General features: G+C 47.0%; 1 protein-coding gene across 1 annotated transcript in view; it reads right to left on the bottom strand.

Moving 5' to 3' along the window:
- Window positions 1-5,146: 5,146 nt before the first annotated feature.
- LOC129701861 (glycine receptor subunit alpha-1-like) overlaps window positions 5,147-13,116 on the bottom strand; it is a 75,544-nt gene continuing 67,574 nt past the window's right edge. The window contains 3 exon segments of the mRNA XM_055643348.1: window positions 5,147-7,383; window positions 7,385-7,435; window positions 12,942-13,088. Coding sequence (XP_055499323.1) covers window positions 7,150-7,383; window positions 7,385-7,435; window positions 12,942-13,088 — 432 coding nt within the window. The 3' untranslated portion in view covers window positions 5,147-7,149.

Below are 13,116 nucleotides of genomic sequence, written 5' to 3'. Positions count from 1 at the left end.
TACATGTGATGTGGATACATGTGATGTGGATACATGTGATGTGGATACACTGTGATGTGGATACATGTGATGTAGATACATGTGATGGATACATGTGATGTGGATACATGTGATGTGGATACACTGTGATGTGGATACATGTGATGTAGATACATGTGATGTGGATACATGTGATGTGGATACATGTGATGTGGATACATGTGATGTAGATACATGTGATGTGGATACATGTGATGTGGATACATGTGATGTGGATACACGTGATGTGGATACATGTGATGTGGATACATGTGATGTGGATACATGTGATGTGGATACATGTGATGTGGATACATGTGATGTGGATACACGTGATGTAGATACATGTGATGTGGATACATGTGATGTGGATACATGTGATGTGGATACATGTGATGTGGATACATGTGATGTGGATACACGTGATGTGGATACATGTGATGTGGATACATGTGATGTGGATACATGTGATGTGGATACATGTGATGTGGATACATGTGTTGTGGATACATGTGATGTGGATACATGTGATGTGGATACATGTGATGTGGATACATGTGATGTAGTGATACATGTGATGTGGATACATGTGATGTGGATACATGTGATGTGGATACATGTGATGTGGATACATGTGTTGTGGATACATGTGTTGTGGATACACTGTGATGTGGATACATGTGATGTGGATACATGTGATGTGGATACATGTGATGTAGATACATGTGATGTGGATACATGCAATGTGGATGCACGTGATGTGGATACATGTGATGTGGATACATGTGATGTGGATACATGTGATGTGGATGACATTGTCTCTTGCTGTCCTCGATGACTTTGGTTCAAGGGCATCAGAATTAAAGAAGCATTTATTATCTATGGATATACGTGCCAGAAATCAGGAGCAGCCTGTAATGCATGTGGACAGATGTGGACAGATGTGGACAGATGTGTCTCTGGGCTGAGATTATCCTGTGACCCAGCTAAGAAAGGGTGCCTCGATTTCATTGGGTTGACTTCTAGAATGCCCTGATTCCTGAGGATTTATTCTGTTGGCTCCTTGCTAACCATCTCCAGTAGAGGCTGCAGTGATGTATGTTTTGTCCTTGTGTATTAAACCTAATCCTGGGGGATGTGGAAAGTGTGTCACTGATGTGGGGGCGTGCACGAATAACAGCATGGTTGGCTGCGCTGCTGGTATGGTGTGGCATAGAAACATAGACAATAGGTGCAGGAGTAGGCCATTCGGCCCTTCGAGCCTGCACCGCCATTCAATATGATCATGGCTGATCATCCAATTCAGTATCCCGTACCTGCCTTCTCTCCATACCCCCTGATCCATTTAGCCACAAGGGCCACATCTAACTCCCTCTTAAATATAGCCAATGAACTGTGTGGCCTCAACTACATTCTGTGGCAGAGAATTCCACAAATTCACCACTCTCTGTGTGAAAAATGTTTTTCTCATCTCGGTCCCAAAATATTTCCCCCTTATCCTTAAGCTGTGACCCCTTGTTCTGGACTTCCCCAACATCGGCAACAATCTTCCTGCATCTAGCCTGTCCAACCCCTTAAGAATTTTGTAAGTTTCTATAAGATCCCCTCTCAATCTTCTAAATTCTAGCGAGTACAAGCCGAGTCTATCCAGTCTTTCTTCATATGAAAGTCCTGACATCCCAGGAATCATTCTGGTGAACCTTAACCATATAACCATATAAAACCATATAACAATTACAGCACGGAAACAGGCCATCTCGGCCCTACAAGTCCGTGCCGAACAAATTTTTTTTCCCCTTAGTCCCACCTGCCTGCACTCATACCATAACCCTCCATCCCTTCTCATCCATATGCCTATCCAATTTATTTTTAAATGATACCAATGAACCTGCCTCCACCACTTCCACTGGAAGCTCATTCCACACTGCTACCACTCTCTGAGTAAAGAAGTTCCCCCTCATATTACCCCTAAACTTCTGTCCCTTAATTCTGAAGTCATGTCCTCTTGTTTGAATCTTCCCTATTCTCAAAGGGAAAAGCTTGTCCACATCAAATCTGTCTACCCCTCTCATCATTTTAAAGACCTCTATCAAGTCCCCCCTTAACCTTCTGCGCTCCAGAGAATAAAGACCTAACTTATTCAACCTATCTCTGTAACTTAGTTAAACCTTCTCTGTACTCCCTCTATGGCAAGAATGTCTTTCATCGTGCTGCGCTGCTGGTGTGGTGTGCTGCGTTGCTGGTGTGCTGCACTGCTGGTGTGGTGTGCTGCACTGCTGGTGTGGTGTGGTGTGCTGCGTTGCTGGTGTGGTGTGCTGCGTTGCTAGTGTGCTGCGCTGCGCTGCTGGTGTGGCGCACTGCCTCGGTGCAGAGACGAGGCAGATCATTTGTCACTGTATGCACAGGTGCTGGCTGCACTAAAGCACCTGCTGCTGCAGTGCTGTTTTCCCAGCTTCTTTACCCGAGTGCCTGCAGCATTTTATGTGCCGATGGCTTCATATATCGTGGTGTCCTTTTTGCCATCATTCACATTTAGTAAAGTCAGGCCATTTACCCCAGGAATGGATCGGGTAGATGCACAGAGTCTTTTCCCCAGAGTTGGGGAATCGAGAACCAGAGGACATTTGTTTAGGTCAGGGGGGAAAGATTTAATAGGAATCTGAGGGTTAACATTTTTACACAGAGGGTGGTGGGTGTATGGAACGAGCTGCCGGAGGAGGTAGTTGAGGCTGGGACTATCCCAACGTTTAAGAGACATTTGGTCAGGTAAATGGTTAGGTCAGGTTTAGAGGGATTTGGACCATGTGCAGGCAGGTGGGACTAGTGTAGCTGGGACATGTTGGCCGGCGTGGGCAAGTTGGGCCGAAGGGCCTGTTTCCACACTGTATCACTCTGTGATGCAATGATGACTCTATAGGCTCCCCTCAAGCCTATAAGATAAAGTGGGATCTGTTCCCACTGCCCTGAAACTGCTGTGAATTTTGTAAAACATCATCTGAATGTTATTGACTTTAAATTGTGACATTAGTTTGTAAGTTGGAAAGTTCTGATTGGTCCAAGTGAAACTGGCCATCTGCTCTTTGCCTCTGGGTTAGATTTGTTACAAGAATGTGGCTGTAAATTTGATTAAATTATCTTTGTATTCTCCCATCTCTCAGTCATTTCAGAAACTCCAGTTGCCACGGTTATTTTTTATCTATCGTTGTGAAAATAATGTTCTGTAACATTGTTTGCTCTTGTCTCGGGGGGAATTTCACAAAATTGCTATTCTGCTGGTGAGTCAGTCAGTTACTGTGCACTGCTGTAGATGTTACCCTGAAGACAGACACAAGATGCTGGAGTAACTCAGCGGGACAGGCAGCATCTCTGGATGGAAGGAATGGGTGACGTTTCGGGTCGAGACCCTTCTTCAGCATCTGTTGGGGGAAATGGACAGACGGCACTTTGGGGCAAGAGCCTTCATCAGAGTAAGAAGATTCTGACACAAAACGGCATCTGGCCAGCCTGACCTGCTGAGTTACTCTAGCACTCTGTGAAACGTCACCTATCCATGTTCTCCACAGATGCTGCCTGACCTGCTGAGTTACTTCAGCACTCTGTGAAACGTCACCTATCCATGTTCTCCACAGATGCTGCCTGACCTGCTGAGTTACTTCAGCACTCTGTGAAACGTCACCTATCCATGTTCTCCACAGATGCTGCCGAACCCGCTGAGTTACTCCAGCACTCTGTGAAACGTCACCTATCCATGTTCTCCACAGATGCTGCCTGACCCACTGAGTTACTCCAGCACTCTGTGAATCGTCACCTATCCATGTTCTCCACAGATGCTGCCTGACCTGCTGAGTTACTCCAGCACTCTGTGAAACGTCACCTATCCATGTTCTCCACAGATGCTGCCTGGCCCGCTGAGTTATGGTGCAGCAGCATCTATGGAGCGAAGGAAATAGGCAACGTTTCGGGCCGAAACTCTTCTGGAAATAGGCAACGTTTCAGGCTGAAACCCTTCTGGAAATAGGCAACGTTTCACACATTGAAGCCCTGATATGGAAATAGGCTCGTTTCGTGCTCTGAAAACTGAGGCTGGTGTGAGAGTCAGGGTCATCGTTTTTGGGCCAAAACCCTTATGGGTTTCGGCCCGAAACGTTGCCTAATTCCTTAGCTCCATAGATGCTGCCTGACCCGCTGAGTTACTCCAGCACTCTGTGAAACGTCACCTATCCATGTTCTCCACAGATGCTGCCTGACCCGCTGAGTTACTCCAGCACTTTGTGTTTTGCTCAAGATTCCAACATCTACAGTTTCTTGTCTCTACACAATAAATATATTGGCCATAGGTGTGTTACGTTTTGCAGAACGCTGACATCCACAGAATCTCTGATGGTGTCACACATTGAAGCTTGATATGGAGCAAAGCTGATCTCGGGCTCTGTGGCCTGAGGCTGGTGTGAGAGTCAGGGTCATCGTTTCTTGTATGAACACAATGAGGCCATTTGGCCCATCGTTTGCCATTCAATCACAGCTGGTCTACGATTACAGCTAAATCTACAATTATCACCATTCCAAAGTAACAAAGGGGAAACAAACACAGACACAGAGTGCTGGAGTAACTCAGCGGGTCAGGCAGCATCTGTGGAGAGAAGGAATGGGTGAATTGTTTCACCGTGAACCACCCCAGTGATTTATGTTCATGGGCACCCCATGCCCTCTGGACATTCTACCCATCCTTCCCTCCTGCACATTCACACTCCTGCACTCAGATACAGCATGGACACAGGCCCTTCGGCCCAACTTGCCCATGCTGACAGATGGATGGTGACAAGCATCAAGCCTTCAGGAACCTCACACTTGTTACTGCAGAGCTGACCGTGACCACTTTAGGCTGAAAGTGTTGGTCATTGTCCGAGAGTAAAGATCGAAGCGATGGGCGATTCTCCACTCCCTTGGCATCGGCTCGAGAGTTCACATCGGGGCACAGAGACCGGGTGAGACCATGGGCTGGGAAGAGGCTGTTCGGGAGCTGAGAGGAAGGGGATAGGAGAGCAGAGTAAAGGATTGAAGTGGGACACAGGAACACAAAGCAGTTGGAGATCTCTCCTTGAACTTGGCCAGAGTGGTAGAAGGAGATTGATTAACAACACTGCTGTCCAATGAACAAGGCTGGTTGGGTAACTTTATGGTGCTGTGTTACAACATGCAATCAATGGTGAACACTCACTCCAAAACACCAATAGTTCTGAAAATGTTTAATTTGGATAGGTTCAGAGTTCATAAATATATCTTTATATACAGAGATTGCCTAAATTATACATTCTCTTCAAAAACAACAAATTAGCAATGGGCAGATTACTATTTCAATTATACAAGCCAAAAATATCTCATATTCTGTTTGTCAAATATTCATGCACAAATTACATCAGTGTAATGAAGAGGATTTATTACTGTATATATGTGAAAGATCTGCCGGATGCGAATTACTCCAGTCCACGCTGATGGGTTTCAGCTAAGAAAATGTTAAATGCGTAATTAAGGAAACACCAGTTCTTCATTATTCCTTTGTTCCCTGGGTTTGTATTCTATACATTTGGCACAACTAATGATTGACATCCACTCACATACCTGTCCCATTCTGCCTGGTTCTGACTGTGTGTGTGTGTGTGTGTGTGTGTGTGTGCGTGCGTGCGTGCGTGTGTGTGTGTGTGTGTCGTTGACAGCTCTGCCTGTCTGCCCTGCCCCACTGAAAGAACTTTGTGCTTTTCTATCTCCCGTTAGTCGTGTCATTGTTCACAGTCCCTGAACATTACACCCCCTGGAGTGGGTGATCTGACATAAACTTCATCAAACTTTGCACAGATGCCCGCTCAAGTTCCACCAACATTTGTAACCCTGGACTTGAAGTTAATGTGTTGCCCCGTGGTTTATTTTTAATATCGTGGTTGGCCATCAGTCCAAATTCCAAGCCTGGAACCTCTGATCATGCAATAGATGACTGCATGGACATTCTTGATGGCAAAATGCCAGTTTTCTTTTGAACCTTGTCTCATTTAGTTATCTAAACTCTTGATCAGACATTATCAAGAACTAAAGCTAATCTTCATGGGTTGATGTTAGATCAATAAAATGTCATGTCAGAAGCATGCTTATTGTTGATTAAAATTGTAGTGCAAATAATACTCATGTCTGGAAATCAGATCAACCTATTATGTTTGTTGAGTAAGGAATGACCATGACTTATATTACATCAACAATAACTGGCTAGCAAATAAATTCCTAAGGTTTGACCAATAATGACTTAGAATCAAATGAACCATGGTTCAGTTGCCTTTGGGATAATATTCCCCACCTGCCCAATTCATCAATTATTGAAATCAGTTTGTGTTTTATTGTCAAATTAATTGAAAGCCAACTGGCTACATCACTAACGAGACCGGTTCAGCTTGGTTTAACAATGCCCATTCACCTTGGACTGAAGCCATCGCAACACTGATGAATGGACAGCACCAGCAATGCAGGGGGTGGGGATATCCCAAAATGCTTGAATGGTGCCACCTAACTGTAAGTACTTGTCCTCTTTCATTCATGAATCTAAAATGTAGACCTTTGACACCAAGGTTTAATCTTTGCTGTGTGAGTCATCCACTTGTGCCACTCTGCAGTGTGAACTAGGAGCGTGGTGATACTGTACTGAGTAATTACAAAGTTTCAAATGAAACTTCAGATTGAGCGAAGAATTCTACAATAATGGGATTGAAACCGGACACCAAATGCCTGAAGGATCTGGACTATTATTGGGAACAAGACAGAATTTTTAAAAAATGGTGTGACCTTAAGAGGAATATTTTAGACCAAGCACATGAGGTTTATATTATATAGTCATTCCGTTTGTTCAGATTTTATACAGATCACAGAGGTGTGATGAACCTTTTATATATAATTTGATATGAAAGTTTTCTGACTACATCTCCTGTGTATTGCACCTGTCCTGTGGTTGTTTGGGACCCCTCCCTTCAGTCTGACTGCCTGTGGAATTTCTTTCCTGTACATATTGCCACATTCCCATTCATGCCTCCTTGCATTGCCTGTGTGCCAGTGGAAGCCTCTGTTGGCAATGGAGTGCATGCGGTGTCAGGACTAGTCGTTGTGGATATCTTCACGCCTAACGATCTTGTAGATCACCCAGTAGAAAATATTAAAAATCAGGAAGACCAGTGGGAAAGCCACTCGCGAGACTGTGTCGATCTTTTTTGCTCGGTGGAGGAAAAGTTTCCTCATCTCGTCTGACGATTTGGCCGGTGGAGAGTTGGACTTTGACGTGCTGTTGTTGCCCTTGATGGCCACTCCATCCTTGGCCTGCAGGCAGGCGGGGCCCCATCCCATAGGCGGTGAAGCTGAAACGCCCCTCAACCACCTCATTCTCCTGTAACACACAACACAGGGGTTAACGCCGGCCCCGGGGGGGAGGGTTACACACCACGAGGGACTCGTAACAGCGTGACCCCAACCCAACGCCAAGGGGTCATGTGACCCCAACGCCAAGGGGTCATGTGACCCCAACGCCAAGGGGTCATGTGACCCCAACGCCAAGGGGTCATGTGACCACAACACCAGGGGTCATGTGACCACAACACCAAGGGGTCATGTGACCCCAACACCAAGGGGTCATGTGACCCCAACACCAAGGGGTCATGTGACCCCAACACCAATGGGTCATGTGTCCCCAACACCAGGGGTCACGTGACCCCAACAACAGGGGTCATGTGACCCCAACAACAGGAGTCATGTGACCACAGCACCAATGAGTCATGTGATCACAACACCACGGGTCATGTGACCGCCCCCAATACCAGACAAGGTGGTTGAGACTGGACAGGTCCATGAATAGGAAGGGTTTAGACACGGGCCAAACGTGGTCATGTGGAACTAGTGTAGATGGGGGCAAAGGGCCGGGTCAGTGGGGGGGGGGGGGGGGAGTGCAGGGTCAGTGGGGGGGGGGGTGCAGGGGTGAGTGTGTGGTCAGGGGGGGTGAGTGCAAGGGTCGGGGGGAGTCAGTGTGGGGGGTCGGGAACACTGTACAGTGTTTTGGCAGCAGCAATATTGTGTATGAACACCCAGAGCATTGTCCACGTGGAGATGGTGTGCTACATTCGGCACAAACAGGCGTAGTGAGTGCGGGCCCCGCCTCATCCCAGCGAGGGCTCTGGCCCAGAGAAGCCTCACCACCAATGGCGGGAGTTAATGTGAACACAGCAGACGACAGACATTGTAAAAGTGTTACAATATCATCTCCGTCAGGCAGTGGGAATGCTGCGTACACATCTTGCACACGGGACCATGGGGAGTTGGGGTACATGGAGTAGGGGTACGTGGAACGGGGAGACGGGGTACATGGAGTGGGGTACATGGGAAGGGGGTACATGGAGCGGGGTACATGGGGAGTGGGGGTACATGGGGAGGGGAGCAGAGACAATGGGAATCTTGTCCAACAGCCAACACACTGGCTCCACCATGGACATGGGGGCAGGTTCCTGCCCCGTCTGTACCAACTCCGACCCCACGTCGGGCCTGCAGGTCGTGTGCAGGGTCGTGGAGGAGGTCGTGGTCGCTGAGCACCAGAAGCGTAAACAAGGAGCGGACAAACCCAGCATGTGAGACTAACACCGCAAAACCCATGGTCACGGGTAATAACAATATTCGCACATTCCACAAACTATCCCCACACCCTGGAGAGATCCTGTACACCAACAGGCAGCCGAGCTCCACCTGGCTCGGAACAGATAGATGGGCAGAATGGTCTGCGTGTAAATACAGAGTGTGTTAGAGAGTCACAGCGTGTAAATGCAGCACAAGCAACACAAACAGTGGATCAGCATCAGAAACCCAGCAATATCATTGCAGTGCACAAACAGATGGATACACTGTGGTCAGATGGTGTAAATATCAAATACTTTGCAGAAAACTAGAGCTGTGTGCAGAGGCAGCGGCCATCAACTGTATGGGCCCCGATCAATACTGGATGGGCCCCGATCAATACTGGATGGGCCCCGATCAATACTGGATGGGCCCCGATCAATACTGTTGGCGGGTAGAGTAGGTATTGATTGGACAAGCATCGAAATATCGTGCAACGGTAACACACTCACTGAGCAGAAGCAGAAGCAACATTGGGCAAAAGCAGCAGAAATATTTCACAGTAACTTGTTCACAGAGAAATATTGAGAACAATCTGTACAAATGGTTTGTACACATTGTTGAGCTGGAGCAGTTTATGCGTTGTCACAGGTAGCAGAGATATCGGAGATAAGATGGGTGCAGATGATGGGATTACAGAGTGCAGTAACACAAATAATCACCCCGTACAAACAGCTGTAACGCTGCTGACAATAGACGCACTGAGCAGAGACGGGAAGATGCACCAAAGGGCACGTTGCCAGAAGCACCGCAGTGGCAGAGCTGGGGACAAGGTTCAACTCTGCACTGGCAGTTTTACTCAACACCACTGTCACAATTCCATGTACAGGTTCCATGTACACACTGGCTTCACAGTGGCTCATGTTCACTGTCTCAGAGTCATTGCATACTCTGTGGAGCACCTGGTCACAGGTGAGGGATGTCCCTTTGTGGAACACCTGGTCACAGGTGAGGGAGGTCCCTTTGTGGAACACCTGGTCACAGGTGAGGGAGGTCCCTCTGTGGAGCACCTGGTCACACCTGGATTCTGTTCCTCCTCTCCATTGCTGCTACCTGTACAGTGTTCTTTGTGCTAAGCCAATCGCGCAGACACATATCATATACAATGTGTGTACCAGGTAATATTTCACCATCGATTTTACACTTCAATCGCAGCACCAAAATGTACCGGCTTTTTCGCCGACTGTCGGGACAGCTGAGCAGAACCGGTAGAAATGCTGAATGAACATTGCAACAGTTGAACAGAGGTGACAAGTCAAACCATGGCCTTACTGTAAACACTGTCTAGAAGCAATGATTATACGGAATATACAGGACATTAATAATGGGTCTAGGCAATGGAGGTACTTAGCATGAGCAGAATATATACCAACAAGCTCAGGCATATTGTGCGGGATTATTGTATACCAACAGTGTAAACTATCCATTCAAGGAGAAGTACACACAAGGAACTGCAGATGCTGCTCTACAAAAACAGACACAGAGTGCTGGAGTAACCCAGCGGGTCAGGCAGCATCTGTGGAGCTCATGGATGCGTGACGTTTCACAGAGTGCTGGAGTAACTCAGCGGGTCAGGCAGCATCTGTGGCGAACATGGATAGGTGACGTTTCACAGAGTGCTGGAGTAACCCAGCGGGTCAGGCAGCATCTGTGGAGAACATGTATAGGCGGTGGTGGACTGGCCAGGGTGTCAGCTTGCCCGATGGCAAGTGGGCCCCCTTTGTCTCCTGGCAACCAATATTTTTAGACCCAGTCCGCCACTGTGGATAGGTGACGTTTCAGTCTGAAGAAGGGTCTTGACCTGAAACGTCACCTATCCATGTTCTCCAGAGATGCTGCCTGACCCGCTGAGTTACTCCAGCATCTGAGAGGAAACATTGAGAACAAGACATGGATCCATCCATTGAAGATGTGGTCACGGGATGGAGTCAGTGTTTTGTACAAGCCGAGCGCTCCTGGCGTGATTACTCTCGATAGGCAAGAAAACACGACGCACAAACACATGTACACCCGGGCTAGACATGTTTGTGTGCACCGTGACATGCCACTGTATGTGGGTCAGTACCAGCCAGCCGTGGCAAAGACATTTCATGCGTACACTACATGCAAAGCACCAAGGGGCCATGATTGTACAATGAGCACGTGTGACTCTGCCCGTGGTAAAGGAAGCACAAACATACATGTGCACTGTACATCAAGTATGTGTACATTGTCCCGTCATGTATGTGTACACTGTCCCGTCATGTATGTGTACACTGTTCTGTCATGTATGTGTACACTGTATGTCACGTATGTGTACACTGCCCCATCACGTATGTGCACACTGTCCCATCATGTATGTGTACACTGTATGTCACGTATGTGTACACTGTCCCGTCACGTATGTGTACACTGCCCCATCACGTATGTGTACACTGTATGTCACGTATGTGTACACTGTATGTCACATATGTGTACACTGTATGTCACGTATGTGTACACTGCCCCATCACGTATGTGTACACTGTCATGTATGTGTACACTGTATGTCACATATGTGTACACTGTATGTCACGTATGTGTACACTGTATGTCACGTATGTGTACACTGTCCCATTGTGTATCTGCCCATTGTGCTGCTGCAACGTACATGTTGTCCACCATTAACCCATCACTGACACATGATGTGTAACGATCATCCCACAAATCATGCAGATAATTCTGTCTGTTACAAAGACCGTCGGTAACCAGCTTGTAACCGAGGGATATCACCATTAATGAGAAACAGAATGAACTACACTTAATTTACTGGCCTCTCCCTCTTCCAGACTGACCTGACGGGGATGGATGTGTGAACCATGTCGCTGCTGCAAGTATAGCTCGTTGTAACATCTCCTTTGCTGTTGAGAGGCCCCAGTCTGTTCAACATTTGTTAACTTTCCTACTTGCTGTTCTTTGTCTATAATCATCCCATTCTACACAGTGGACATGCCGTGTACCTCACATAGTGACTCCTGTGTGGCTGTGTGGTGCATGCAGACTAGTGCATGCAGACTAGTGCACGCAGATGGTACACGGATTGTACACGGACTGTACACGGACCAGTGAACACAGACTTGTGCACACGGACCAGTGAACACGGCCCAGTGAACACGGACTGTACACGGACCTGTGAATGAAACCTCTCGTCTGTGGGACAGTGTGGCATGCACAGACCTGGTGAAGGGCGTATCAAAGGTCTCTGCCATGTGGGTCCACTGGGATATTTGAGACTATTATTGGGATAATATGAACACTGGCTCCAGGAAACATTTTTTGACACAACTTCCATTGATCGATGTGTTTTTATTGTTAGTTTCGGTCCCATAAAATGATCTATTATTTTAGAGCAAGCTGCCAACTATTGGAAACTTAAATGATGCCTGAGCTCACGGCTCTGGAGTTAATGTCATTGTTGGCCGGTGTGGGCAAGTTGGGCTGAAGGGCCTGTTTCCACACTGTATCATTCTATGACTAGTGTAGCTGGGACATTGTTGGCCGGTGTGGGTGAGTTGGGCTAAAGGGCCTGTTTCAACACTGTATCACTCTGATTCTTTGACTCTGTGACCCTGTGACCCTGAGGGGAACTGGACGTGCTTTGGTTTCCATAATGTCCAGAAATTTGGGCTAAATGACCCCAAGATGTCCAGTAGCAGAGATAACCTCTCCCAGTAAAGTTTATAATGTTAGGGCATGTTTCTGTAACAGTGACCAGTTTGTAGAGAAGTATTTTTCTTGTAGCAATTGAAGGACAGTTTCCAAATCTGATTTTCTATCACCACCACCTGCTCTAGCATTGAACAGATTAACCAGCTGTCTTCCTTGAATTGTGTTGTGTTTGTGTCCCATTCCCTTCAGCCCACTGATACTAGCCTTCACTTCCACTGTCCAGATTCCTCAGTTCTGAATTCTGTCCTTAAAATCATTTCACTTCCTTCATGTAACTTAGGCTCATTAAGACCCATCTCCTGGATTTATTGTCCCCTCCTCGGCATGGCATTGATGCATGCATTAAAACAATCAGCGGCACCTTTAAGATGCCACATACATAACTCCCTCTTGCCACACCTCATGAATATATTTATATTTGTTTCTGATCTCTAGTTAGCCTTGTTTCAGACCAGAGAACCCTCTCTGTCTCTGCCATGCAAGTTGCCCAGATGGGCATTCCATGTGCAGTGGGAAGAGTCTCTTGTCCTCCTCTCTCTAGACCCTACCTTATGTTGACGCCTTCGACGGCGAAATTTCAGCAGCTCTTTATGTTGACGAGATACAAAGTTAACAGCTGCATATTCCAATAGTGCGGAGAAGACAAATAGTAAGCAGACAGCCATCCAGATGTCAATGGCTTTTACATAGGACACCTGAGATAGGGAAAGACAGTTATTATTC

Source organism: Leucoraja erinacea, chromosome 11, assembly GCF_028641065.1.
Source record: "Leucoraja erinacea ecotype New England chromosome 11, Leri_hhj_1, whole genome shotgun sequence".
In the NCBI taxonomy this organism is placed as follows: domain Eukaryota; kingdom Metazoa; phylum Chordata; class Chondrichthyes; order Rajiformes; family Rajidae; genus Leucoraja; species Leucoraja erinaceus.
Note: the sequence above shows the minus strand (reverse complement) of the source record. Positions and strands in the feature narration are given on the sequence as shown.